The sequence below is a fragment of the Sycon ciliatum genome, chromosome 13 (genome assembly GCF_964019385.1).
Source record: "Sycon ciliatum chromosome 13, ocSycCili1.1, whole genome shotgun sequence".
Lineage (NCBI taxonomy): Eukaryota > Metazoa > Porifera > Calcarea > Leucosolenida > Sycettidae > Sycon > Sycon ciliatum.
Genome location: NC_088655.1, coordinates 26,102,878 through 26,130,027, shown reverse-complemented (window position 1 = coordinate 26,130,027; position 27,150 = coordinate 26,102,878). Strand labels below are relative to the sequence as shown.

Here is a 27,150-nt window from a genome sequence, read left to right as displayed (position 1 = left end):
CAGCACCCTGAAGACTACGAGTAGTGAAATTTTGGTTCTAGACCATACTTCCCTGTGACTGTGGGCACAGTGCAATTGGCGTTGGCCTTAAGCTATGAAATGGTTCAAATCCAATCAAATGTATGTCTTTGCGTTGAATGACTATCGTGTTAGGTGAATGCAGCTGTTGGTAGCGATGCCAATGCAGTGACGCCACTTCAGATCGCTACCCGGAATGGTGATGCGGCAATGGTCAACCTGTTGCTGAGCTGCAAGGCGGTCGATGATGGTGGGAGAGCTCTGGCTGACGCTATCAGAAGCAATCGGGCAGACTTGGTTGATGTTTTGCTAGGGGTGAGTGCCTTTGTGCAATTCTGTCATCTCATGCGCATGAATGTATGAGACAGACCTGTTTGCTGTGAAAGCCGTGAAAATCTAGGAACAGAGTTTAGAAGAAAGCGTTGAGCAAGGGAGGTGTACGTGGCCTTCCAACTGTACCCGTTGCAAACCCTACTTAGTGAGGATGACGAACGGGAGAAAGAAGATAACGATAGATTCATGGTAGACTCGACCTCTTTCTTTTTAACTAATGACCGTGGCCTCTTCATTGTCTACTTGTTCATCATCTTCCCCCTGTCCACAGATGCTAAGTGCACACTATTGATACGGGGTTCCTTCATCTGTATTATGAAGATGGATATGCAGCATTCAGCCTGCCGGTCCGCTGGAGAGAACATTTTTTCTAAAGGTTTTACTAAGGCCACTATAGTAGTAGTGGTAGTATTTTATTATTTTACTGGGGAGTCCCAACAGGCTACTGCCTTTTTACTGGGAACCCTAGGTGAAGTTTAACCATATTAATGAACAGAGCAAGAGTGTGGGCCTGTCGACAGTCAGCTGGAAGAGAGTTCCACCTGCCTGCCGCCAGAAAAGAAATAGAGCGCATGCCATACTGCGTATAAACGAGTGGGAGAACTAAGGCTCTTTGTGCCTTGCCCCGGGTGCATGCCTGGTGACCAGGTGCAGTTGCCCGAAGCTGGTACAAAGACTGAAGAAGAGGACTAGCAAGATGCTGGGCCAAGCAGTGGTACACAAAAACATAGAGCTTGAGGCTAATACGCTGTTCCAAAGAATAGAGGTGATATAAGCGAAGAACTAGTTCAGTGGGCGTGGTACGATCGAGTCCAAACACTCTCTTCATTGCTATGTGACTAACGGTCACAATCCTATTGTACAGAGTTGCGCTTAAACAATGTAGGTAAGCATTACTGGCATAGTCTAGGGTAGACTGAATAATAGACAAGTAGAATGTTCGCTTTGCATCGTTTGTTAAATTTCTACGGCCATGTCGGAAAGCAGCAACTTTAGCAAAAACCGAGTTACACAATTTATGGACCTGTGGCTGGAAGGTGAGATGCTCGTCTATCTATAAACCAAGGTATTTGGCAGTGCTCGTAGGGGTAATAGCCTTTCCTTTACAGGTCAAGGGCTGTGGCAACTGCGCTGCTGGCAGGCGTGACCGCTGCAGGATTAGAAACTGCGTCTTGTCGGGGTTCATGATGAGCCCCTTCAGATCTAAATGGACCTCCAGGGCAGTTAGATCGTCCTGGAGATCCTGTAACATAGCAGGAAGGTCCAGTCCGATGATGAAGAAGGCAATGTCATCAGCATAGAGTTGTGACATGCTGTGCTTGACTATGCTCCCAACCATGTGCCGGAAGTGGTTGCGGAGCCCTGCTGCTCAGCCAACCTTGGCGGTCTTGGCGGTCTTAGTGTCTGCACTGGCAAAGCATGCACAAAAAACTAGGGCAGAAAATACAAGGGAACAAGCAGTGGTGATGGGACTGCAACATTGTTCTTTCCTTTTTCCCTGTTTATCTCATTCTGCGTATTGCTATGTGCAATTCGTTTTCAATACATGCATTCTGTGGTAGGGATGAGGTAGGGGGGGGGGGGGGGGGATGGGTGAGGGGACGGACTGCATAGCTAGCATCCTCAACATTATCGGCCTGACCACTCATGAAGTGCTTCCGGCGGGCCTGTTCTTTGATCCTTGCCCACAGCAACGTCTTGAGGAGGATACGTCTGAAGTGCATCGACTCAGCGACCTGAACAACAAAGCCGGTGGCTCGAAGCTGTCGCACCAGCAGCTGACCGGCTTGCCACTGGCGCTGTGTTGGGCAGAGCAGAACGTAGAGGACCTGCATGTTGACTGGCTGCAACGGGTCGCCGATGGTTTCGCCAAGCCCCTATCCGACTATGCCAAGCAGCTGTTTACACGGCCAGCATTCCACTACGTTTCTACGCTTGAACTATCGGGAAACAAACTGGCGGTAAGTTATTTTCGTTAGCCTGGAACAAACATCACGGAAGACGGCAGTTTTCTCCTGGAAACAGATCCGTTCCACGCGATATTAACGATGGTATTAGTAGTGAACATGGGTACGCAGCGGTATTCGGCCTTGCGCAGATTATGCCATCTAGCAGCACTCCACGACTGCGCTTTCCAGCAGACCTGGACACGGAGCCACAGCAACTGTCTGCAACCACCTCTATCATGCAGTATTCTGTTCTCTGTTCGTGGTTTCTGGAAAAAACCCAAATACAAAGCAAAAACACATACACACCATCCGCAAAGCAGTACATAGAAAAGACAGTAGTAGTGTGCTGTTTTGTTCAAAGGTTGTCAGAGAATTCGGGCCATGGTGGGAAATTTGAATGTGAAAGTTGGAGTCCGCACATGATGTCAGATGACCTGTTTCAAGCGAAGGCCAGTATATGATGACTTGGTACTACAGTCCATTTCAAAACTATAGACGCGTACCTAGGCAAAAACCGTTATGCCAGCATCTATACCACATAAAATCTGTGATCACTTTGTGCATATTTTTTCCAAATTGGGCGTCTGTTATCCAATCCTTTAGAAATTATATGAGAGTAATTGTGGAGCGATCCTGAGCAATATTCCGAAAACTATTCTCAAAAGGTTCGAGCCAAATTTGAAATACTACAAAAACCCTACGCGTCTATAGTTTTGAAATGCACTGTAGGGTGGATGGATTGGTTGATCTCTACTGTTGCACTGTTTGTGTTTAACCAGAATGTGCTATTTCACAATTTGGCTATTGTGGCGCTTTTAAAATGTTTATGCCGTCGTGTTGTCTGTGTCATAACCCGTTATTCCCACAGTCGATTCCCAGCCAGTTGTTTGAAATGCCACTGCTGCGCACCCTGGACTGCTCCAACAACAAGCTGTCGTCGCTGCCGCGGGAGTCGCCGACGGTGGACGCGTCCAAGCTCTTCAAGGTGAGCCTGAAAGGCAATCAACTGGCGGAGGTGCCGGCCTACCTGTTTGCGCTCCGCTCGCTTGAGATCCTGGACGTCAGCCACAACCTGCTGGTCAGTCTGCCGCCGGAGATGTGGTATGCACCGTCGCTACGGCAACTCTACGCCGGGACCAATCAGCTCGTGGCGTTGCCGGTGGAGTCGCGCTCCAAGTGCCGTCGCCTGTTCGGCCGCTCGCACGCCAGCGACAGCGACAGCGGTGGTTACACGGGCACCACATCCGGGCAGTCCCTCAACCGCAGCATGTCACCGGTGGCGGAGAGTGGAGATGGCGATGATGCTCAGGCGCCGAAAGCTCCCGTGATCAACGTGTACAGCTCGGTGCAGAAGCCGCTCACGAATCACTTCTCGGCGTCCAGCAGCGGCTTTGGCAGCATGGATCAGCAGCAGCGCGGCTCCGACAACCCATCCTCTGCCAGCGGCCAGAGTAGCTCCTCGGAGCCGGAGCAGCCACCGACACAACAGCGCTTCTCTCTGTCGGCCGATCACCGCATGCGTCGGACAATCGGCTCCTTCACTGCCAAGCTGCTGGAGAGTAGCGACGAAGATGGAGACGATGAGGACAACGATCATGGTGTAGCAGGCAGCGTATCGCGCATGCAATCCATACGACTGCTCGAAGTGCAGCACAACCAGCTGATGGCCTTACCGTCGGAGCTGCCGTGCCTGGCGCCGGAGCTTACCAAGCTGAACGCCTCGCACAATCAGATCAAGGACGTCGGCTTTCCCCGCGCCTTTCCCCCCAGCCTGAAGGGCCTGGACCTGTCGCACAATCACCTCCGATGTGTCGTGGCAACACACGACGTTTCGCCACACCAGTGCTGCCGGCTAAGTCGCAGTCGCAGTGCCGGGCCCAAGACGTCCATGGGCATCAAGACGAGCGAGGCGGCTTCGTCCCCAACGCACTCGCAGTGCTCGCACCGCAAGCACAACTCCTTGCAAAAGCTGAGCTCCATCGTGGTACGTGTACACATTTGTTTGTTTGCTTCAATTTTACTCTTCACCGGGTACAGGCAGTTCTGTCTTCTCATCTAGCCATACTGCTAGACACTCAAAGATGAAGTGCAGTGCTGCTCAATTAATTCCGCGATGCAGTGAGTTAAGTACACCCCAGGCGTTGCACAGCCCTTGGCCTGTGAGACCAGTTGACACTAGGCTGCGAAATGCTGCAGGCTGCAAACTTGTTCCATGCGATAGGATTTCATTGAGCAATGCTGTATGTACGTGTAATCACGATTTGACCTGTCATACTTTCAACACATGAGAGACGTCGGCTGCAGTTTCACTGACTACTCTGCGCTGAGTCTGTCTTTTCACAGACAGTATTGAATAGATTCTTAGTTGGAGGAAAGCAAATCAGCACACGAAGCACAGAAGCCATTTTATAGTTTCAACTAGGCATTTCTTACCATTACTTTTCAAGTCAAAACTATTATGGCTTCTGTGCTTCGTGTACTGACTGACAATTTTATCTGCACATCGAACTTCCACTCCTTCCCCTGACCTCTTGCACGATAGCTTGCTGTGAGGAATCGCTCAGATGTCTTAAAACGTGTGCACACTGTTGTTTGTGTGTGCGTCATGTGCACAGCTTCACCATAATTTGCTCACCAATTTCAATATCCTGTTCCCGGAGGCCGAGGAGAGATCATTCCTGATGGTGGACAGCACGACACGACAGACCCCAGTTCATTCAGGTCAGTGTAGACTTACGGAAGGCGTGCACCGTCAGGCGCGTAACCCACATGGGGCACCGGGGGGGGGGGGGGGGGGGTGCAAAAACTGTTTGACCTGGGTTCAGCATGCACATATTGACCATGAATGACACGCACCAATGCACCTGCCATCCTACGCGTATGCGGGCCGTGCACCCTCCCCCCCCCCCCCTAACTACGCCCCTGATCATGCGCTTCAAGAACAATGGACATCAGGGGTGGATCCAGAATCTCAGGGAAGACGGGGCACGGGTCATCTGAAGACTGTGTGGCGTGTTCCTTATTAAAATTTTCTCATGCCACATTGTTAACTGAATGAAGGCGTCATGCGCTTCAAAAACAGTGGAGAGAAATTTTCGCTCTGGGCAATTAGCACTGTAGCGTAATCATACCATTTCTTTGTCCCTTTCCGAAGTGCGTATGCGTGTATGGGCATGGATGCATGCTGTTCTGTGGTTTGTGTTTGCCTGTGTATGCTTGTATGTGTGTTTTTGAAAGTAGGTTTGGCGTATATATCGAAAAGCAGTGAATCAAAGGATCAGTCGATGAAGTGAACTACCTGAAAGAGAGAAATATTCCAACCCTACCAGGACTCGAACCCGGACCCTTGCTTGTCATGAGCAATGCTCTTTTCGGGCTGTTCGCTTCTCCGACTTATCCTTTGAATTTGAAGTTCTCCCAATCCTTTCCAAGACAGTGAATTTTCATATTAAAGTTTCAGGGAAAGTTTCAAACGGGAAGAAGTGTGGAGAAAAAATTGAGTGATTTGTGTCACCACCAGTAAATCGTGAGAGCACCATTTTCATTTTTTATGTTGTCCTTGTACCCAGGATCGGGAGGGGGAGGCGCATCGTCAGGTGAGGCGGCCGTTGTCCGCGGTAAATTGACGCAGGAAGAAGCAGAAGAAGTCTCGTCGCCAGCCCTCAGTCACCTGGACCTTAGCCACAACATGCTGCGTGACGTTCCGGTTTGCTTGTCCAAGCTGGCGTCAACACTCTCCATGCTCAACGTGAGTGAATACTGTAGAACGGCTAATTTTAGCGGGTAACCTTTTTAGCGTTTTCTTAATCAGGACCAGTTTGTGATGAAATATTTTAGCGATCCGATTTTCACAGTAAAAAAGAAGGATGATTAGTACTGTACTGTACATGCAAAATTTCGATTGGCACGGCAACAATTTAGCAAAAGGAGCGTTTACTCTGAAATGTTGCATTCATCGCTATATTGCGATTATTATCTGTACGACACTTCTTTAGCAATCTTCCCTGTGTTCTCCGTCGTTAGCGATCTTTCCTGTGTTGTCCGTCGTTAGCGATCTTTCCTGTGTTGTCCGTCGTTAGCGATCTTTCCTGTGTTCTCCGTCATTGGCAGTTCTCTCACAACACCGAGATCATCCGTCTGCCAGACCGGCTGGGTTTGCTGACGGAGCTCTACACGCTGGGTATGGACGGGCTCAACATTGTCGACCCGGCACCGGATTTCCTGGCTGGCAAGAAGGTGTCCGAGATCATCACCTTTCTCAAGGGAAGACTTCGAAAGTAAGGGGCCGCCCGTAATTATTGTTTATGGATGGGTGGGTTGAGGAGCGTTTCGTTTTGAAAATTATTGATAGCTGAAACATCAATCCGTTCTAGTTGGCAAGTCAATCTATTTTTTGTTGAAGGGGATGAGTGGGTGGGGATTATCGTGATAATTATCGATAATGCCGGATGGCCCCTAAGGGCACTGTGTGTTTTGGGGGATGCTAGGTCCCCTGCTGAGATGGGAAATCCCCAAGCTTCATACCTTCAGACAGTAACTGCTTCGCCCTGTTTCAAGGCATTTCCCTCAGAGCAGCTCAGGGAACCGAAGCCTACATTCTCCGTTGCCAGGCACGGACGGCCTCACATTCATAATATGGTTGTGCGTTGCAAACCTCTAGCTAAGGACCACCTGCCAATAAAGACCGCTTTCTCTGGCCCCCAAGGGGGGTGGTTGTTAGTCACAGGTTTTACTGTATTCCTTTCTCAGCGCTGCTCCGTACCGCCGTCTCAAGCTGATGATGGTGGGTCTGGAGGAACGCGGCAAGACGACGTTGCTGCGCACGCTCAAAGGCAACAGGCCGCTCAATGCAGAGATGCAGGAGGAGATTTCACGCAGCGTCTGGGTGCGAGACACAGAAGGTACGGAGGTGTTTGTGGTGATGTCTTTTTGGCGGTAAAAGTATGATCAAACATACACACGCTGAACGGTGGTGTGAGTTGCGCCAAAGAGTACAATAACTATAACAGGGAGACGGGAAGCCCTAGATGTGCTAGAGGCTGTTTACATTGCCATGATGTCTTTTTTTCAGGATATTTATAGGCTTTTTACGTTGTCTGATGATTGGTTTTTGCCATGAAACTCTGAGTTACAACAAAAAACAGCCCTATATACTTCCTTTTGTGTACCTCTTGCGTAGGCTTTTTACGCATGGATACATATACAGTCAACTTGGCTAATAACGACTGCGGATATAACGACAATTCGCGAATAACGGCGTAATCTCCATGCCCAGAGCAAAGTCCCGTCTAACTGTAATACATATAATGAGACTTCGGGTATAAGGCCACTTCACGAATAAGGACACTTTTTTGATGTCCCACCGAGTGTCGTTATACGCAAAGTTGACTGTATGCTTCATCATGTAACAGGAGTTGGACGTTATTCTGGTCAGAAAGCATGTTTTCTGCTCACGGTGTTAAGCAAAAATACAAGACAATGATTCATATGTGTATAATGTACGTTGCATCTGATTCAATCCGCCTGTCTCTGGGTTTTCCCCATTACAATCTTGCTTCTCTTGCAGGCGCAGCGGCCAAGCCAACGGGTAAAACACCAAGCAATATATCTACGGTCGGCGTGTCACTGGGAGCATGGCAGTACGCGCCACCAACCGGTTTATTCAGCTCCAAGGTAGCGGAGGAGATCACGTTTATGACCTGGGACTTTGGCGGACAGGTATTAACTCGTTTACAGGCTGTCCTGATTCTTATTTCACGAATACGCCGCAAGGCTGCTTTGATATCGTTGGCTGGGTTGTGGTGATTTATGAACTATTCCATCGATCGTTTCTGTGGGTTTTGGGGGGGGGGGGGGGGCATGAAGGATGCATCCTGTGTGCTGTGATTGCTGAAATGCCATGTTGTCGTCTAATGTTTGCATGTGCTTGAAACTCGTAGCAGGAGCAGTTTTGCAGGCCCCTACTCAGTAGTTGTCACGTTTGTCCTTGGCTCAGTACCATTGTCTTTAATTATTATTTACGAGTTGGGTATATGTGAACATAGTATAGAATATAAAAATAAAAAAGGCGCTCAGTGTCCTGTTCCTATTTCCCGATTCTGCAGACAGTAGCCTGTTTTGTCCGATGTCCGATGTGGCCTTGGCAGTACAAGCACAAGCGGAATAAGAACTGAACGGCCAGTTATGGTGTTATTTTGCGGGCTAAACAATCTATTGGCTATTCCGTTTTAGTGACGTTATGTCAGTTGACACCATCCCTGTCGACGTATTATTATCATAACTTATATGTGCATCAATCATGTTGTTGAATGGACTCGGATGGAGAGCCAAGGATTAATTTATAGAAAAGAAAAAGGACTAAGGAACTACAAGTACAAGTTACACTATAATGTCCACTAACACCACCAGTTACTAAACAATCAGCTCATGCGATAACATTGCTCGACACTGACCGACGGTACTGACGTTCTACAACTAACTGGCTAACAGCTCTAGCACATCTTCGACATTAAAGCGTAACTTGTAGTTCCTTGGTCCTTTTTCTTTTTTTATAAAATCATGTTGTTGTTGTTTTATATGCTGATATGGAGATCCCCTCGACAGGCCTTCCAGCCTCTGGGGAATCCAGAAATAAATAAATTACAAAAATTACTGATTTCCTGCATGCCTGTGTGTCGTTGGTTGCATATCTGTGTGATATTATACCCTTGCACCCGTGCAGAAAGAGTACTATGCCACGCATCAGTATTTCCTGTCCAAACGCGCCGTCTATCTGCTGCTCTGGCGCAGTACGGAGCTCAGCGACGGCATCAAGCAACTGCACAGCTGGCTGGTCAATATCCAGGTAAGGCGAGTTCCCCACTTCTTTTCCTCATGAGCAGATAACCCCCTAGGCCATTGTTGATGGGTGCTATGTTCTCTGCTTTCTACATAATTATATGTCAGAGGCGTCACACATGGTCGTACCAGTTTTCTTCCAGAATGTTCCGCCCAGAGAGCCTGTAGAGCGCTAAAACGTGCCCCGCTGGCCGAAAAATACATCACGAAGGAACATCCGTCCCCCATGTTTGTTGTATACTTTTTTTGTGAAGTGGGAATCAAAACAGGCCTAAACCTAATAGGAGTGGACCGCCCCTCCCCCCCCCCCCCTCCCCCGGGCAATGAAAATGTTAACGATGGTATATCAGGGACGTCACAGGGCAGCGCAGAGGGGTACGAGCGGGTGTCCTGGTGTCCCCAGGAAAAAAAACGGGTTTTCGGCCAACAGGGCGCGTTTCAGAGCTCTTTTATTCCTATTTTTTGTTGGATGAATTGGGCGGACCATCCTGGCCGAAAAGTGGTACGACCATGGCTGTACTGGTTGTGCCGTGTATGACAACATCCCTGTTTGTTTTCATCTTGAATGTCAGGCGCGGGCCCCGAATGCAGCCGTCGTCATAGTCGGCACTATGCAATGGGGAGAGAGTTCCGCCGGGGGGGGGGGGGGGCACCAAGCTTGGCAATGCGCATGACAGTGCTGTTGCTCTCATTGTTTCACCTGGCTGTATCAGGTTTTAGCAGCCGCAATAGGCCCACTGGGGAATGAAAATCTAAAGGATGGTGGTGTGTTTTCATGTTAAACTCCAGGCACGGGCCCCGGATGCAGCTGTCATCATAGTCGGCACACACTACGACCGCCTGCAGGGCAGCCAGCGCAAGTGGCGCTACCTGGACGAGCTGCGCAAGGAGATCACGGAGCGCTACGGACTGTACGACGGCACGCCGAGGAGTACGCGAGTAGGGTACCCGCGTATCTACTCCATTCACTTTGTCAACGCGCTGGCGGACGACGACAGCATGAAGCAGCTCAGAAAGAACATCTACGGTGTGGCATCGAAACTGGAGGTCGGCGGAGGTTAGTCATGTGTTGTGAAGTCTGTGTGTAGATGTTGTCAAGTCCGTGTGTCGACATGAATACCTGATCACTCGGTGTTCCCCTGCTTGTTTTAATTTTTTTTCATTAAATGTAAGAGAAAATTATCTTTCTCTTTATGGATACAATGACACTGAGAAAAGGACACACTTCAGGCTCTTCAGCATCATTTTGATAGCTTTCACTAGTATACGTTCAAGCCTTATCGTCGAGTGAAATACAGGCAAAATCAAATGAACAAGAACAATGCATGATTCATGGATACACATACAGTTGCATGTAAGCTGTCCGCCGCCGTCGGAACCTGACATTGTTGGATGAATGAAGGACTGAATATACAATGAATGAGCTGTCCGTGCGCTGTTGGATGATGGATGTGCCGGATGACTGAATGCCGAACAAGGGGTACAGTGGTCCCTCTATAATCCGGCACCATTTGTGCCACGAAAATCTGCTGGATTAGGGAGGGTGCTGGATTAACAAATCTGATTTACTGCTGCAATGTGCATGAAGAGGACATTTTGGCTACTGAAAAAATTGTGCTGGTTTATCGAGGGTGCTGGATTATAAAGTGCCGGATTAGAGAGGGACAACTGTATAAGACTATAATTATTTATAACGACATTATGGAACTAGGTTCGGTCTGGTCCCATAGCTCAAATGGTTAGAGCATTGCTCATGACAAGCAAGGTCCCGGGTTCAGGTCCTTGTTGGTCTGGCATTTTTTTCTCTTTTAGTAGTTCACTTCCCCAACTACTGATCCTTTGAAATATGGAACTAGTCAACGGATTCTTCTTTCTGGAAATGTGTGTGTGTGTGGGGGGGGGGGGGGGGTGCAAGAATATTAAGAGTAAAATAGTGTGTGCAGAGCTTGCCGCCAGGACAAGGAATCAATATCCCTTGGCCGAATCTGTAGGTTGCGATGCAGTTTAGAGTGACTGTGTTTGAACCCCTACTAATCGCCCCAAGTATGGTTTTCTCGGGAAATTCCCAAGCTCAGTAGCTTACCTCCAGCTGCCCTCTGTTTGTCTTTGGTGTTGTCTCGCTATCTCTTAGACCCGAAGTTGCGTGGCGTGCATCGCGGCCACCGTGCATCCGTTCTCGACGACAAAGTACCCAGCAGCTACTTGAACCTCGGCAAGGGCATCCGCGAGACTGCCCTGCGTCTCAAGCACTGCGGCAAGATGCCCTGGATGTCTGGCAAGGAGTTCAGGTAACGTTTTCATACAGTACTGTCGAGTGCCGAAGAACTGGCGGGGGGGGGGGGGGGGCAGCCTCGTAACCTGGACCGTTCAAATTTTCATGTACAGCAGTCTATGCGCAGTAGAGTCGCCTTGTATGTCGCTATGCTGTGCTTGGTGAAATTCTAGCCTGTCTGTTCTTTGACACTACGTTCTCTTTGGCAGCCGCCAGTACAGAAGTATATGATGCACGGAATACAATATAACCTATCTGGGGTGATCATTTAAGGGATCGTTTAAATGTGGTCCCCCTATGCAGGTGGTCTTCGTATCCAGGGGCGTTTGACTGGAAATAACATCCATCAGTCCTAGTTGTGGTGGACTTCTGAGGCAGGCGGTTGCTTTGTCAGAGAAGTCGCTTTGCCAGGTTTTACTGTATTCTTGCACTTGAGCTGGATCAAGGATGAGTTTAAACAATATCGTTTTAACATTAGGCAAGCCGGAGAGCTTAGTACTCCTGGGTGCACAATGGGAGTGAACCACAATTTGTCCAGAGCTTGGCGCTCCTGGGCGTGCAATGGGAGGGAGTGAACCTCAATTCGTTCTACCTGTGTGGTTTCTACAGGGAGATGTTTCTCGATGTTGACCAGGGAGATTTCGACGATAAAGAGGAGTTAGCTGCCGCGGTCAACTTTCTCCATGACAACGGTGAGTGAGAGTGATAGCGGTTATAGCGCCTCCGGTGCGTGCAATATGCTTCCCCTTTCGGTACAGGAGGGTGATTTTCACTATCTTTCCTGATGTGCCGATGCTGATACAGAGAAACCTGTCTAAGGCGACCGCTCAAGGGACCAAGTTCGAAACGTGGTCTTTGTTACCAGGTGGTCTCCTTATCCAGGGTCATTTGACTGGAAATGGTATCCCTCGGTCCTGGTTACAGTTCAGGAATGAATTTACTGTAATTTTTTGAGAGTACAGTCATGCACCTACACAGTACACTGCACTCTATGGATGTTACTTGACGGAGCAAGCTAGGCATGCTAGGCATAGATAGTCTGTATGTATCGCAGTTTTCTCCCAGTCACAGTGATTTTTGAGTAGCAGTAGATCGATTTTGCATATCGATTTTGGCGCGCATGAGCAGTGCTGAAACCGAGACCCTTGGTCGGTTTAGCTGCTCTTGCCCCGCCTCCACTGCTTCGGCTGCCATCCCTACGTGTTTCTCTGTGCGTTTTTGCCGGCGTTTGCACCATGATGGTTTGTGGCTATTTTGTAAAAAAAAAACAGCAAACTGCGATGCGATAGCTGTGATAGCGGATAAATTCATCCCTGAAGTTGCCTTCTGTGACAGGTGGTCGCCTTAACCACCTTAGCCAAGTGGTCGCATTGACATTTTTACTGTATGTCTGCTGCTGTGTTCTACTCCCAGGTGTGATGTTGCACTATGACGACCCGTCCCTGAACGACTTCTACTTCCTGGACCCGCAGTGGCTGTGCGACATGCTGGCTCATGTTGTGACCGTGGATGCCGTTCACACCTTTGTCAAGAACGGTGCGTGGACTGGAATTATCGTAAAGGGCTTGTATACCCGCTCGCTGTTTGCATTCGGATATGCAAACAGCCATGCGTAACATTTGGCATTTGTTGTCCTTACTGGGTGCAATTTGCGTGGAGTGTGTTCTGAAGGTGATGATATTTCAGAGGATATTGTTTGCCACCTCTTTAGGAGCTGCATCTGTGCCTCGAGGGTGGTGGCAGTCCTACGGATGCGGACAACTGGATGTAACCGAGTCTCACACGAACTGTGAATTGTTTTTAGGTGTGCCATTCGCTTTTCAATTAAAATGTAATGGGTTTTACATGCGCACACTTCGTCATGCCCCCCCCCCTTCTCCCCCTCTCCCCTTCTCCCCCTCTCTCCCTCCCTTCCCTTCCCTTCTCTTTAGGCATTTTGCAAGTCAAGAACTACGGGCAGATCTTCAAGTCGAACAGCTTTCCCAACGACCACATCGGTCAGTATGAGAAGCTGCTTGCCAAGTTTGAGGTGGCACTGCGCATCAACGATGACGAGCTTCTTGTTCCTTCACTACTGCCCAAGAAGAAGTCTGACAGCTGTCTTGATGTGGACATGAATAAGGTTAGGATCCCGCTGTGTTTGTTAGAAATATTTCTTCTCACGACGGCCGAAGTGCGGGTAACGTCGGGGTCCGGATAACCGAGGTATGACTGTATATGGATATGCCTGTGTGTACATGCAGGCTGCTCTCTATCATCGCTACGTCACGATGCCGTATGTGCCGAGCGGCTTCTGGGCGCGCCTCATCTCGCGAATTCTATCAGACAAGGACATCGCCGACATCAAAGACCGGATTTGTCGCCTGAGATTCAGTTAGTGCTCTCGCAGGACCGGCTGACATGTGTACAAAGAGTCTTGTGATGATTTGCCTCTACAATGCATTTCAGAAGTATACATACCATTGTTTGATATCCATTCAGGTGCCCATGGAAGTCGGACAGAAAGAAGTGCAAGGTTGTATAGTGCAAGCTTGTATAGTGGGAGGTATGCATCTAAGATGGCTGTCACCTTTTTGCGGGGCAAGTCACCCCATACTTGGCAGATACAACCCGTTATAGTACATTTATGAGTATGACCTTACAAAGTTCATGACCTTTTATGCAGAGTTGGTATCAAGGTGTGTATGGTTGTGGCAGACTTGCCCCGCAAAACCAAATGGCGGGGAATAGATGTATATGTCCCAATATATCGCCGCTTGTGCATGACGTCTTCCTACAGCATCCGACAGCCCGCTACCTGCCGAGCTGGAGTGGAGCTATTGGTCATCGGGAGTCCAGCTACAGTGCGCTGGCAGCCTGCTGCTGCTGCACATATCCGAATGCGGCAACGTACAGGTACTGCCGGAGCTGTCCGATCCCCGGACGACGGGCAACTCCTGTTTCTACGTCGACGGCCGTGCAGCCGTAGTCGATGACAAGAATAGGAAGGTTGGTCTATTGGCAGTGACACACAATATGATATGTGCAACAGATAGTCTAAAACTAGCACTGTAAAAGCCTGATATAATTATAACGAAGAAAAGCGGACTACAAGTTACGCTATAATACAGTCGTCCCTCTCTAATCCGGCACTTTATAATCCAGCACCCTCGATAAACCAGCACAATTTTCAGTAGCCAAAATGTCCTCTTCATGTACATTGCAGCAGTAAATCAGATTTGTTAATCCAGCACCCTCCCTAATCCAGCAGATTTTCGTGGCACAAATGGTGCCGGATTATAGAGGGACCACTGTATCCACTAACACCACTGCAGTTACATTACAATCGGCTCATGTGGTTGCGCGCACCTTCTCCTCCTTATGTCATTTCTATCACTTAGAACCTTCCAGGTTGGAAGGCTGTTGGAGTGCGCATCCGAGGTGTGCTAGAGCTGATTGCCAGTTAGGTGTAGAACGTCAGTACCGTTGGTCAGTGTCATGCAATGTTATCGCATGAGCTGATTGTAAAGTAACTAGTGGTGTTAGTGGATAAATTATAGCATAATTTGTAGCTCTTTGGTCCTCTTTTCTTCTTATAAATTAATCCTTGGCTCGCCACCCGAGTCTAAATTTCACGAATTAACGAAGAGAAATCTGTCGTTAAAATAGAAAACGTCAGACAGAAATATTGTTGCTATTGAACGTTGAGAGTGAGTGGGAATCGTTATCTTTGATACGCGTATTAAGCTGGTCAATTTTAAGAAATCGTTATAATATGCGCCTCGTTAGAATAATGGATTTTACAGTACTCCAATGAGGCTTATACTCCAGGCCTGCCAGCACACTCTTCTTGTTACCATGGCTTACGAAGCAGTTGAGCTTCATATAATGATAACTGTCGAATGAATTTGTTCCACCTCCACCACATGCGCTATCTGGCCGACCTCGCTCACAGCAGTAACATGACTCCAAGTTGTAGATATTAGCAAATCGAATTTCCTCCGTACAGCACTGTCTCCACCATTAAGATCTCACCTCATCATCCCAAGCACAATAGTACTGTTCAGCCTTTAAAACGATATTTTTCTGTCTGTGATGTATGTTGTACGCTATGTGTGTCCGCAGCTTCAGTACTTCTGGAGGGACAGCCAGTGGGTCCTTCTAGACTGTGATCACTCAGTGCAGGTAGCAGTGCTAAGAGCACAGCATGAAGGTGAGGATGCCTGCCTGCCCGTATACATGCGCAGTTCAACTCATTTCCCTGCCATATTAATATGTTCGCCACCCTGGCGCACTTCAACACACTTTGCATGTGTAAAACACCGCCTCTCTCTCTCTCTCTCTCTCTCTCTCTCTCTCTCTCTCTCTCTCTCTCTCTCTTCTCACTCTCTCTCTCTCTTTCTCTTTCTCTCTCTCTCTCTCTCTCTCTCTCTCTCTCTCTCTCTCTCTCTCTCTCTCTCTCTCTCTCTCTCTCTCTCTCTCTCTCTCTGTCTCTCTCTCTCACACACACACACACACACACACACACACACACACACACACACACACGCACGCACGCACGCACACACACACACACACACACACACACACACACTCTCTCTCTCTCTCTCTCTCTCTCTCTATCTATCTACACTACAAAGTGTTAGTAAGTCAAGCTAGTCAGGCATAGAGACGGACAGCTGGACTGTATGACCAGCTGCAGTGAGCACAAACTCCACCATGGCGACAATGTAGCCGACATCATGGCACTTGACACACAGAGACATAGCTCAAATGATTCATGCGCCGTGACAACGTTTATTATACTCTCTTATCTGTACAATGTACTTTCACCACTTGGTTGGTGTGATCTACTCACCTCCCACCACTTTAGGAGCTGCATCTGCGCCTTTGATCCTCGGGGATGGTGATGTTCCTACGCATGCGGAAAACTCGGCCTGCAGCCGAGTCGCGAGCGAACCATGAATTATTTTATTAATTTGTTTTATCTGTACTGGGCATGCTGTGCGCTGTGTCTATAGATGCGGGTACACTGTGCAAGGAGACTGGCCATAGCCTGGCTTCACTGTGCGCACTGCTCATGTCCAAGACCATCAGTCACATCGATACGCTGGTGGAGGATTGGTTCTCCGGCGTCATTAGCCAGTCCATGAAGCTGGTTCCGTGTCACCAGGTGAGAACCGTGTATACGCACTCTTATCATGCCACTCATATCTCTGCCACTCGCATCTCTACCACTGGTATCATGCACTCGTATCTCTACCACTCGTATCTCTATCACTTTGTTCTCCGGCGTCATCAGCCAGTCGATGAAGCTGGTTTCGTGCCACCAAGTGAGAACCTTGTACACACACTCGTATCATGCACTCGTATCTCTACCACTCGCATAAAGGAAAAGATTAAAAGAAGAAAAAAAGAGTAGGGTTTAAGACAGCATATTCATGGTCAAATGTGTCCGTCACCTTGCCAGCAATGCTGTGTATAAGCTGGACCGAGTCCTGGTGATGACAGTAATTTAGTTTTCTTCAAACTTTTCCAGTTTGTAGCTAACTTTCCCACCAATTAAAGAATCCAATGCTCTCTGCTCTGTTGTGCAATGCAGTGCGTCTGCGAAGCTCCGGACAGCGATGAGCCTGAGGTACTCCAGCTTCGCCGACTCAGGACCAATAACGGCCAGGTTGGCATTGCCAGCTGTCTGTTCCACTGGGACGAGCTGGTATTTGCAACGCGTAACAATGATGGTGGTGCTGGTGCTGGTGCTGCTGCTGGTGCTGCTACTGGTGGCGATGTACACTCACAAGACAAAGCACTGCATGTCATGTGTCTGCGTCACGGACCACAGCTCCTGGAGGTGATGTCGCCGGACGTGGTGGGTTGTGCGCACATGCCGCAGGCCATTAGGGGCTTTCCATAATAAATTATCGATCTATTACACGAAAAGAAAAAGTTTCGTTTATGGGTGGGCCGGTCAAGGAGAGTTTCGTTTTGAAAAGTATTGATATGTGAGATATCTTTGCATTCTAGCTCTCAAGTCAATCTAGTTTTCGTTCAGTGGGGTGGGTGCTAAGCTAAACATTTCGTTTCGTGAAAAATATCGATAATGCCGGATGGCCCCTTATCGTGTGACGTGTTTCGTGTTGCATAATTATCATTGTCGTGTGACATTTAATGTTTGCGTGCCATGACAAGGACTGTACAGTACATGGCATTTGAACAGTGGAGCCAAAAAGGCCATCATATCGCATGGTCCAGTGACCCACTCCCCTCCCCCCCCCCAGTACGGACTGGACTTGGATTCAGCCATGTGTGTAATGATCATGTCGACCCAGTCTAGTTTGTAAACTTTTTGACATGAAGCTAACAGCCACTGGTGTGTCACAATCCTTATTAGCCATGCCTTCTTTATCCACTGACGATGTTGTTCAGAACAACGAAACGTCTGGAAAAGTATCGTAAATCCTCTTTGTTAGTCATATATACCACTCTTGGTCTAAAAAGGAAAATACATTTCTTGATATGCATGTGTATTCGTGTTACTGACTTCAGGTGTTTGGAGATCTGCCGCCGTGCAAGATCATAGCACCGAAGAACCTGCGCAAGAGAGACCGGCTTGGCGCTGGCGCGTTTGGTGCCGTGTATCGCGGTACACTACGAACGGACGAGGTGAGAAGAATCCCTGTGTGCATGACCGTGGGCCTGCAGTAAAACCTGTCAAGGCAACCACTCTGATAAAGCAACCACCTGCTCCAGAGGACCGCTACAACTACTGTCGTGGACATGGCAATCCGGTTGCACGTCTAGCGGCCCCAGGTCACTGGCCATGCAGCCGTGGATAAGCGGTACTCACATGCATGGCTTATGCGCTGCAGCGCGCTGGTCGCATCGGGTTCGACATATGCACTGCACGCAGCGTTCTGTACGCGAGGTCGCCGGCCCCCGGTCTATCGACTGGATTTCCATGTCCGCTACAGTAGGACCAAGGGACACTATTTCCAGTCCATTGACCCTGGATAAGGAGACCACCTGGTACCAGAGACCACATTTTAAAGGTCCCTTGAGCGGTCGTCTTACGCAGGTTTCACTGTGTGGGCTTTCGTGCGATCTGAAAGTAGAAAGCAACATTGCATAGCCCTCTCACCTCTTACAGAGTGCGTATATGCCGTGTCCTTGGTCACCTCTTGCGTGTACGTCGCCAGTGGTGAAGGGATTAATGGTCAATGTCCGCAACGGCCAAACATCTCCGGGCAGGGCCTAATTTCTGATATCGCTCAAAGTTGGCTGGGTGGACTTCATTGACCGCCTATGGCAGTTTGACCCAGACGCTGTTCCTAGGATGTTGGGTAAAGTCGAAAATGAAACTGAAATGCAAAGTGAAAGAAGGTACACGAATGAGGGGTCACAGCTGTTCACCACGAAACGATGTACCCCAACGAACTGTTCCTGCACACCGATCCAAGTTGCCATGTAATCCCTACATCCCCTATGTTTTGTCCTTTTCCTCGTTTCTTTTTGTTCTCCACCTGTTTTCCAGTAGGGCTGTGTCAATAGTAAAAAAAAAAAATGTCCAGCCATCAAATCGGCAACATGGGACTTGCTGGATGCCTCTAGCCAATCAAAATTCAGGCAGTCCGATGGCTATCCTTGCAAAGGCCAACGTCAAGGATCAGTTCCATCGGGCATGCCCTCAAGTCTTTTCTTGTGCTTCCTCTGTGTTGACAGGCAGGCATAGTGTGATGGTCTAAGACCATGATTGAGAAACAGATGGTACCAGGTTCAAGTCCTGCTTGGAAGCGGAAGGATTTTTTCTAGCCATGCTGCGACCCACAGTTAATTGGGAACTCGTGACCTGGCACGAAGGAAACACGGACGCAGTGAATGGGATTTTCGGTCTTTGACCATTTTGTGGTGGGTCTGATCTACTCACCTCCCACAGCTTTAGGAGCTGCACCTGCCCCTTGATCCAAGAGGGCGGTGGCGTTCCTACGGATGCGGAAAACTCGGCTTCTAGCCGAGCTGCCCCTTGATCCAAGAGCGCGGTGGCGTTCCTACGGATGCGGAAAACTCAGCTTCTAGCCGAGCTGCCACTTGATCCAAGAGGGTGGTGGCGTTCCTACGGATGCGGAAAACCCGGCTTCTAGCCGAGCTGCCCCTTGATCCAAGAGCGCGGTGGCGTTCCTACGGATGCGGAAAACTCGGCTTCTAGCCGAGTCTCGCGCGAAGCGTGAATTTTTTCTTTCCTTTGTGTTGACTACAGACTCCAGATAGTCCAGCGGTGGATGTTGCCATCAAGTCACTCATGTCGGATACTAGCGATGATGAGCTGCTGAAGTCTAAAGCCGGGGATCTCCGGCAAACAGGCAAGTCTTCGATAGTGGAAGAAGAGCTGAATGTGACACTTTGCTTTTATACATCAAACTTCAACTAATGGTTATTTTTAATAACAGCTATGGCATACAGAACACCTTGGAGGCAAGAGGGAGAAGGATCCAGAGAAACTAATTGGCATAGCAGTATGTTGCTGATGCTGCTGCTGGTGGTGCTGTTGCCGCTGTTTCTTTTGCTGCTGCTGCTAGCTTCTGTGCTTCGTATGCTGAATTCTTTCCCTCCGATCAAGAATCCCATTCTCCTGTTTGTTTGCTTGCAGACGGGGAGCAGCAGGCGGCGGCGGCCAAGAAGAACGCCAAGATGCTGGACCCGTCGCAGATCGCGCAGGCCTACACGAACACGCGCAAGGAGCTGGCCATCATGTGTTCGCTGCTGCATCCGCACGTGGTGCCCTTCTACGGCGTGTGCCTGCGACCGCTCTGCTTCGTGCTGCAGCTGGCCAGGGGAGAGCTGAGCGGCGTGCTCAAGAACTACCGCGAGGCCAGCCGTATGCTGAGCTTCTCCAGCGCCTGGGCATCTGCACTGCAGGTAAACAACCGCCCTGTCAAAAGCAACACTTACGGAATGAAACATTGGGAGGGGGAGGGGAGGGAAGTACTGTCAAATATGTTATTTTCGGCGTAACTTTAATTTCCATGATTTCGGTAGAGAAGACAGGCGCCTAAATTTAAATTACACCCAAAAGGCACTAGAGCATGCACTGTATGTGAAGGGAAAGCTGGTCACCTAATTTTACATTACACCTGAAACCCGGCAGGCCCCTGGCACCGAAATTTCGAAATTTTCAATGCACCTAAAATAACATGTTTTACAGTATTAGCCAGCCATGCCCCTGTATACCACGTGGGTATGAGAAGTCTGGTGCTGCAGGTCTACCGTCGATAGTAGACAACACAGGTGGGTTTGTCCTATAATGAATATTATCTACTACCGGGCCTTACATACATTTGTATGACTATAAAACACGTTTCATCTGGGGATTTTGAATTATTGTCTATTTAAGTCGTCGGCGGAATAGCGCGAGCTCCGGTGTGGGAGCATACCCATTTCTAAACAAAATCATCGCCGAAGTCGCAACCTCTATTTCGTATTTAAATGAAGTCAAGTTTATTCTATGGATACATGGCTGTGTGTATTCTTGCATGTATGCTTGCGTGTGTGTTACAGATTGCGTCTGGCCTGGAGTATCTGCACAGCATTGATATCGTGTACTGTGATTTGAAAGCAGAGAATGTGCTGGTGTTCGAGCACCCTACACCTCTGAACGATGAACAGGGCACGTTTAGACCCGTACTCCGTGCTCTTCAGCCGGGCAAGAGTGCCGACTGGTATAGGAACGACGTTGCCAAGCAACAGCTGAGCGCCGAAAGCGTGGCTGTGTGTGGTGTTCGAGTCAAGGTATGCTTTCGGTCTATCATTCGTAATTTTTTCTTTGTTTGCAGCTGCAGCTGTCTGACAGAATCCTCCTTTTGTAAACATTAATTTATCTTTGCTACCATCGTCTGCATGTTGTAGGAATTTACTTCTGTAAGAGCAGAAATTTTTGGTGGTGTTTTTTTGGGTAACTTTGGTGCCGACAATTTTTACCTAAAGTAGAACGCAACAAAATGTCGGTACTAGTACTAGTACACTTACCTGGAAAACGGATTGTAAGAGCTTGTCACTCAGGGTTTATGAGCGCAGGGATATGCACTATTATCCTTATATTACTAAAATGCCTGGTTGGTGGTGCCTACTTCTCCTCTCCAGATTGCCGATTTCGGAATCAGTCGTTCTACGACGTACGACGGTGCCCGTGGCTTTTGCGGCACGTTTGGTTACATGGCTCCGGAGATACTGCAGTATCGCGGTAGAGAGACGTACACAGACAAGGTCAGTATACAAAGCTGCTCACCCTCTATCAGAATACAATCATGTATGTACCAGTGCTTTGCATTGGGTACGAGTGTACCCCCCCCCCCCCCCGTACGAGTGTACCCCCCCCCCCCCCCCCCATCCCCCTTCAGATACCAATACAATCATAGGCAAATGGACATCACAGCCAAAGTGGCCGTGTGCTAAGGTGTTCGCCGAAATCTCTGTGCAGCAATAGGTACGGGTGTATGTACCCCCCCCCCCCCCCCCCCCCAGATACCAATATCAGTGCAAATGGGGAACGTACAGACGAACACGAGGGTGCTAAGGTGTTCACCAAATTCTCTGCCCGGCATTGTGTGTAAGTGTATGTACCCCGCCACCACCCATTCCCTCCCCAGATACCACTATCTAGGCAAATGAACATACACAGACAAAAAGTTTCAGTGTGCTAAGGTGCTCACTAAATTCTCTGCCCAGCATTGCGTAAGCGTGTTGTAACCCCCCTCCCCTCTACTATTGTGGCGACGAGCATTTTTTCTTCTTCTAATTGTCCGCAAACTCCAACGCAGCCACTTACACATTTAAACTTCACTTCTCAACTCCAAAAACGGTCTCTTCACTGCCATTCAAACCAAAAATATAATTAAAATTAACATTACACCAAATTTTCGGGCCTGGCCGATCATCAGGGTAATGAATGACAAAGAAAATATCCATTGCATAGAGTCTTATTGAACTACATGTATGAAGACAACAACTACTGACGAGCATTTGTTTCAATTTGCACATGCACTGTGTGGATAACATTGTGTGCGTCTTCGTTCTGATCGCAGGTTGATATCTTCAGCTATGCCATGGTCTTGTACGAGCTCATCACATTGCATGGACCGATGATAAACGCAAGTGAAGCGGAGATCAAACGGAGCTATCATTATGGGATCCGTCCCAAGCTGAACCGAAAGGTAACTGGCCCGCCGGTGCCTTGGTGTGTGCACTTAGAAGCATTGCAGTGTGAAATATGTCCTTTTTTTGTCTTGCTTGGGATCCAGCTGAGATCCAGACTGCTATTTCAGTATTTGGGGGAGAAATGTGATGAGATGTGAATGCCTGTGTGTGAGGGGAGGGGGGAGGTAACCTGAACTAATCCAGCGGCTCAAAAAGCAAATATGCACCGTCACCACCAACACCGCCGCCGTCACCACCATCACCAAGGCACGGTTGGTGCAACCACCCACCATACACATACACACACACACACACACACATATGCATGCATGTACGCACACACGCGCACACGCATGCACACACACACACACACACACACACACACACACACACACACACACACACACACACACACACACGCGCGTGCGCGCACACACACACATATCAACCACATTGTTGCGGAGTCTAAAAGGCATCACCGTGCCTGTTGTGTGTTCTGCGGGGTTGTTTGCCACACTGCACCACAGCACCTGCAGTCTTCCATCATGCTGCGTGAACTCATGCACTGGAGCTGGCAACAGCTACCGGAGAACCGTCCCAGCGCAAGCCAGGTCATCACAGCACTGACCGACCCCCCGCACGCCCGTCTTCTGCACGGGTTCGTGCTGACCGATGCGTTGCCGTTCACGGCATGCACGTCTCGCCAAGCCACCGCCGGTAAGTGAGAGATAGGCGTATGTGAGCAGGAGTGGCAGCGTTTGCAGATGAATGCGTCTCCCATTCCTATTTTTCATTTTTGGCCGATCATCTGCTTTTTTTTGTTGCTTTAGGCCAGTGTTACGATTGTACGTTACTTTAGGGAAGACTTGCTGTGTTGATAGTCTACCAACAGTTTCTTTAGAACAGGTACCCAGAACCCTATCACCTCGAAAATATTTACTCTGTCCCTTGTGTGGATGTGCAGGACCAGCTCTCCTTCGTTCTCCACCACCGGAATTGGCGACTTCACACTTGTCAACCTTGCTGGAAGACGACTCCAAAGCGGACAGTCAGCCAGCGAGGAACAGCACTGGGACTGGTGATCAAGCCGATGTGCACCACCGCTCCACCTGTAAGACTTCTGTAGGCTTGTGTGGTGAGTGCGTGTGTTGGCATGTCTGTATGGGTGTGAGTGTCCGCAAAAGCAAAAAAAAACAAAACAAAAAACAAAAGCAGTAAAACAGCCGTTCATGTTCCGCCGGACTTGCAGTGCCTCATGCCATGTCCTGAAGCCAGCACTACTTCAAATCGCCCCGTTTGGGGACACATAGCCAATCGTGGCAGAGGGTGAAGAAAGGAAGGAAGGAGTGTCTTTATGTAGTTCTGTATGTGTGTGAGTATGTATTTGTTTGCCTGTCTGGGTGTAAGTGCACATAATATTATGTATGTATGTACATACTGTTGTGAATTCCAGCAGAAATCCAAGAGAGCTCGATACCGGGAAGGCAGAGCCGTGACACACTAGTCAGAACAACAGATGGCTTGATCAGTCACAACTTAAAGTTTCATGCCATCTCAGGCACTCCCCTGATGAGTGCCTGAGATGGCATGAAACTTTAAGTTGTGACTGATCAAGCCATCTGTTGTTCTGACTAGTGTGTATGTATGTATGTTTGTATGTATGTATGTATGTATGTATGTATGTATGTATGTATGTATGTATGTATGTATGTATGTATTTATGTATGTATGTATGTATGTATGTATGTATGTATGTATGTATGTATGTATGTATGTATGCCATGCATATGTGAGCAAATAGGGTGCTCCACTGCCCCCCCCCCCCCCCCCCCCGCAGAGCGCTCAATGCCCGTATAAGGCCGGCATTTCCACGCAGTAGAGATAGAGAGAGAAAGCTGTGTTGCAAGTTTTTTACGTTTTAAACCTGATGATGCAGCTCTGCTCCTGCAACCATTGAGCACTCTATCTAACCGGTTGACTCTGCTCTCGGTACCGCATCCATGCATGTATGGATACGGTGAAGCCTGTCTAAGACAACTGCTCAAGGGACCTTCAAAACGTGGTCTCTGTTACCAGGTGGTCTCCTTATCCAGGGTCGTTTGACTGGAAGTAGCATTCCTTGATCCTGCTTTCAGTGGTCTTCTGGGACAGGTGGTCGCCTTGTCCGAGTGGTCGCCTTGACAGGTTTTAGTGTACTTGGATGCATACATGGGCACCAGTCCTACATGTACTCGTAGTAGAACACGGTATGCCTTTCAGGACAGCTGTAGCATTCCCAAAAGGGCTTGAAAGTGATGACGCCAGAAGTCAAAATCTAACGACAGATAACGACCTTTGGATCCACTTGTGTCCACTTTTTGTATGGGTCCATACACGCTTGGATGGTTTTCCTTCGCAGCATAGTGACACATCCACCGGTAGGTGTGGGTCCATGACCGAAAGGGACTAGTCCAATCACTACCAGTGGATATGTCACTATGCTGCAAAGGAAAACCACCCAAACGTGTATTGACCCATACAAAAACTGGACCCAAGTGGATCCAAAGGTCGTTATTTTCCGTTAGATTTTGACTTCTGACGTCATCACTTTCAAGCCCTATAGACATGCAATGTACATCATGGCAGCGCTGTGATGTCATGGCTTTGCAGTCGCTCCACGACGTGCGCCAGTGAACACTAGTACATGACTGCATGGACCGTACCTGTCCCTGGTGCAGCTGTGTATAGATTAGTATTATGTGCTGTGTGTTGTACTAACTCATGTTCAGTGACGTTTGTTTGTGACGTATACAGCGAAGAGACCATGTTGAGTGTTTGAGTTGGCCTTGTGACCTCTAAAAGGTCCCTTTTGGCGTTGCGCTGCGCTCGAGGTTCGTACGCGGATGCGTGCATGCACTGTATTGCCATAAGAAGACACTGTATTGCCATAAGAAGACACTGTTGCTCTGAGTTATGTGTACAATGTACATGTATGAGAAGTGGGAGAGAATCGGAGAAGCCCGTTGTCCGGTCTTGCACCCGATGAAATTTGAGTTGAGGGACCCTAATTTATGTGCGGTTTGGTAATAGCACGTCTGACATGAGAGAAGTGTTCCCCGGCAGAGAAGTGTTCCCTTTCAACCTGTCTGCCTGACGATCAGCTTATGGATGTGACGTAACACAATACTTTTTCACGTACACTGCAGGCAAATCTGACATGACCTCATTATCGTCAGTGATGTGTTAGGCTAGGTGCAAGGCTGTGGCCAATGCAGTTTTCTGATGGTCACTGTGCACTGTCCATGTGCTAATGTGGTGAGAAGGTCCTAGGGGCTCAATTACCAGCTGAGTGAAGCATTCACGAATCCGGTTTCGGTACTAGAAAACCGAGTAATTGCGTGTACGTGGTGTGAGGAGCTCTCCATTGATGTTAGTATGGTTCAAGTGGGTCTCTTCGTTAAGAAGCTTATCAGCGTTGGGCTGGAGAGGAGTTGATGGCTGGTGCAAGTCATGCGGGGGACATTGAAAACTGTCTTCTGTCACGCCATGAACTGTTGTGGAGTGTTCCTGGCTGGTGCTGATTGAGAGAGTGTCTCTCGGGTTGTGTAGGGAACAGAATGATCTAAAAGTAAAGTTTGCACATCCGCTTTCCCACCGGCTTACGATTGTGTTGAGAAACACAACCAGCTTCTTAGAGACGTTTCGCTCTTGCCAGGCCACCACCATGCCTGTTTATACCAGGGTGGCAGGTGCAGCGCCATAAACGCCGAGGGTGAGGTGGTAAGGCTCACAATCAATGCCCGATACGGATGTGCGCGTGTCATATTACCCAGCAACACACTCCAATCACTGTGGGCAAAATAGAAGTAATACCCTGCTTATACCCTCCTGCTCTTCCCATCTTCCTCCTCGCGTCTGTTTCCTACCTCTCCGGTGCGTGGATCCTTGGCTCATGGTGAGACCATTGCGGCCCGAGGAGAGGGTGTTTTACTCAGTCACAGCAGCTCCACCCCCACCCCGTCGTGTTGCTCTGTAACTCCAGTGACACAAGAGCACAGCTTTGTGTTTGTGCTTGATTGATGGTGGAGAGGAACTGGGGAGATGGCCTTGCACAATCAAAGTCTATCAAACATAGAAGGAAAGGGTAGTTTGTCTACTGACAACTGCTCTATTTAGTTCTCAGTTAATAAAACCCTCTTTTCGTTTTATAATGCATGTATAGTGGAGTTGTGTGATGTCTTTAAATTTCTTAGTGAACTATCAAACATGTAAGGAAGGAAGGAAACAAGCACAGCTTTGCAGGGTTTTTCAGGGTCTTATCTGTAGCGCTTGTGCTGCCAACCCTCACAGCGTTTCCGCCAACATGTGCAAGACAACCGCTAGCGTAACGTTACACCGTAACTTACTTTTCCAAGGTCCAGAACTTGCCTCCTGGGAGAACTGAGCACAGCTTTGCAGGGTTCTCCTCGAGTCCTCGTAGTACCTCTACTATGAACGTACACAGGAGTGTTACCAACATGTGCAAGATATCTACTGCACTACTTCCGGGTGCTGAAGAACTGGGGCTTCAGAGTCGTAGCCTAAGCTGTTCCTATT

The 27,150-nt window shown here is 48.7% G+C and overlaps 1 protein-coding gene across 2 annotated transcripts in view; it reads left to right on the top strand.

Moving 5' to 3' along the window:
- LOC135829884 (leucine-rich repeat serine/threonine-protein kinase 1-like) overlaps window positions 1–27,150 on the top strand; it is a 65,268-nt gene that overhangs the window by 7,929 nt on the left and 30,189 nt on the right. Inside the window, exons 9-35 of one of the 2 annotated variants that reach the window (XM_065342268.1) lie at window positions 154–333; window positions 2,043–2,312; window positions 3,169–4,284; window positions 4,916–5,021; window positions 5,870–6,048; window positions 6,411–6,577; window positions 7,050–7,201; window positions 7,867–8,018; window positions 9,022–9,144; window positions 9,927–10,194; window positions 11,269–11,425; window positions 12,019–12,101; window positions 12,823–12,945; window positions 13,341–13,531; window positions 13,653–13,782; window positions 14,189–14,397; window positions 15,514–15,601; window positions 16,410–16,561; window positions 16,991–17,257; window positions 17,935–18,051; window positions 19,643–19,745; window positions 20,033–20,301; window positions 20,941–21,171; window positions 21,523–21,645; window positions 22,464–22,592; window positions 23,103–23,292; window positions 23,540–23,686. In XM_065342268.1, the coding sequence (XP_065198340.1) occupies window positions 154–333; window positions 2,043–2,312; window positions 3,169–4,284; window positions 4,916–5,021; window positions 5,870–6,048; window positions 6,411–6,577; window positions 7,050–7,201; window positions 7,867–8,018; window positions 9,022–9,144; window positions 9,927–10,194; window positions 11,269–11,425; window positions 12,019–12,101; window positions 12,823–12,945; window positions 13,341–13,531; window positions 13,653–13,782; window positions 14,189–14,397; window positions 15,514–15,601; window positions 16,410–16,561; window positions 16,991–17,257; window positions 17,935–18,051; window positions 19,643–19,745; window positions 20,033–20,301; window positions 20,941–21,171; window positions 21,523–21,645; window positions 22,464–22,592; window positions 23,103–23,292; window positions 23,540–23,686 (5,422 nt within the window). Of the gene's footprint in view, window positions 1–153; window positions 334–2,042; window positions 2,313–3,168; window positions 4,285–4,915; window positions 5,022–5,869; window positions 6,049–6,410; window positions 6,578–7,049; window positions 7,202–7,866; window positions 8,019–9,021; window positions 9,145–9,926; window positions 10,195–11,268; window positions 11,426–12,018; window positions 12,102–12,822; window positions 12,946–13,340; window positions 13,532–13,652; window positions 13,783–14,188; window positions 14,398–15,513; window positions 15,602–16,409; window positions 16,562–16,990; window positions 17,258–17,934; window positions 18,052–19,642; window positions 19,746–20,032; window positions 20,302–20,940; window positions 21,172–21,522; window positions 21,646–22,463; window positions 22,593–23,102; window positions 23,293–23,539; window positions 23,711–27,150 lie in introns of both variants that reach the window. The other variant, XM_065342267.1, reaches the window with a different exon arrangement.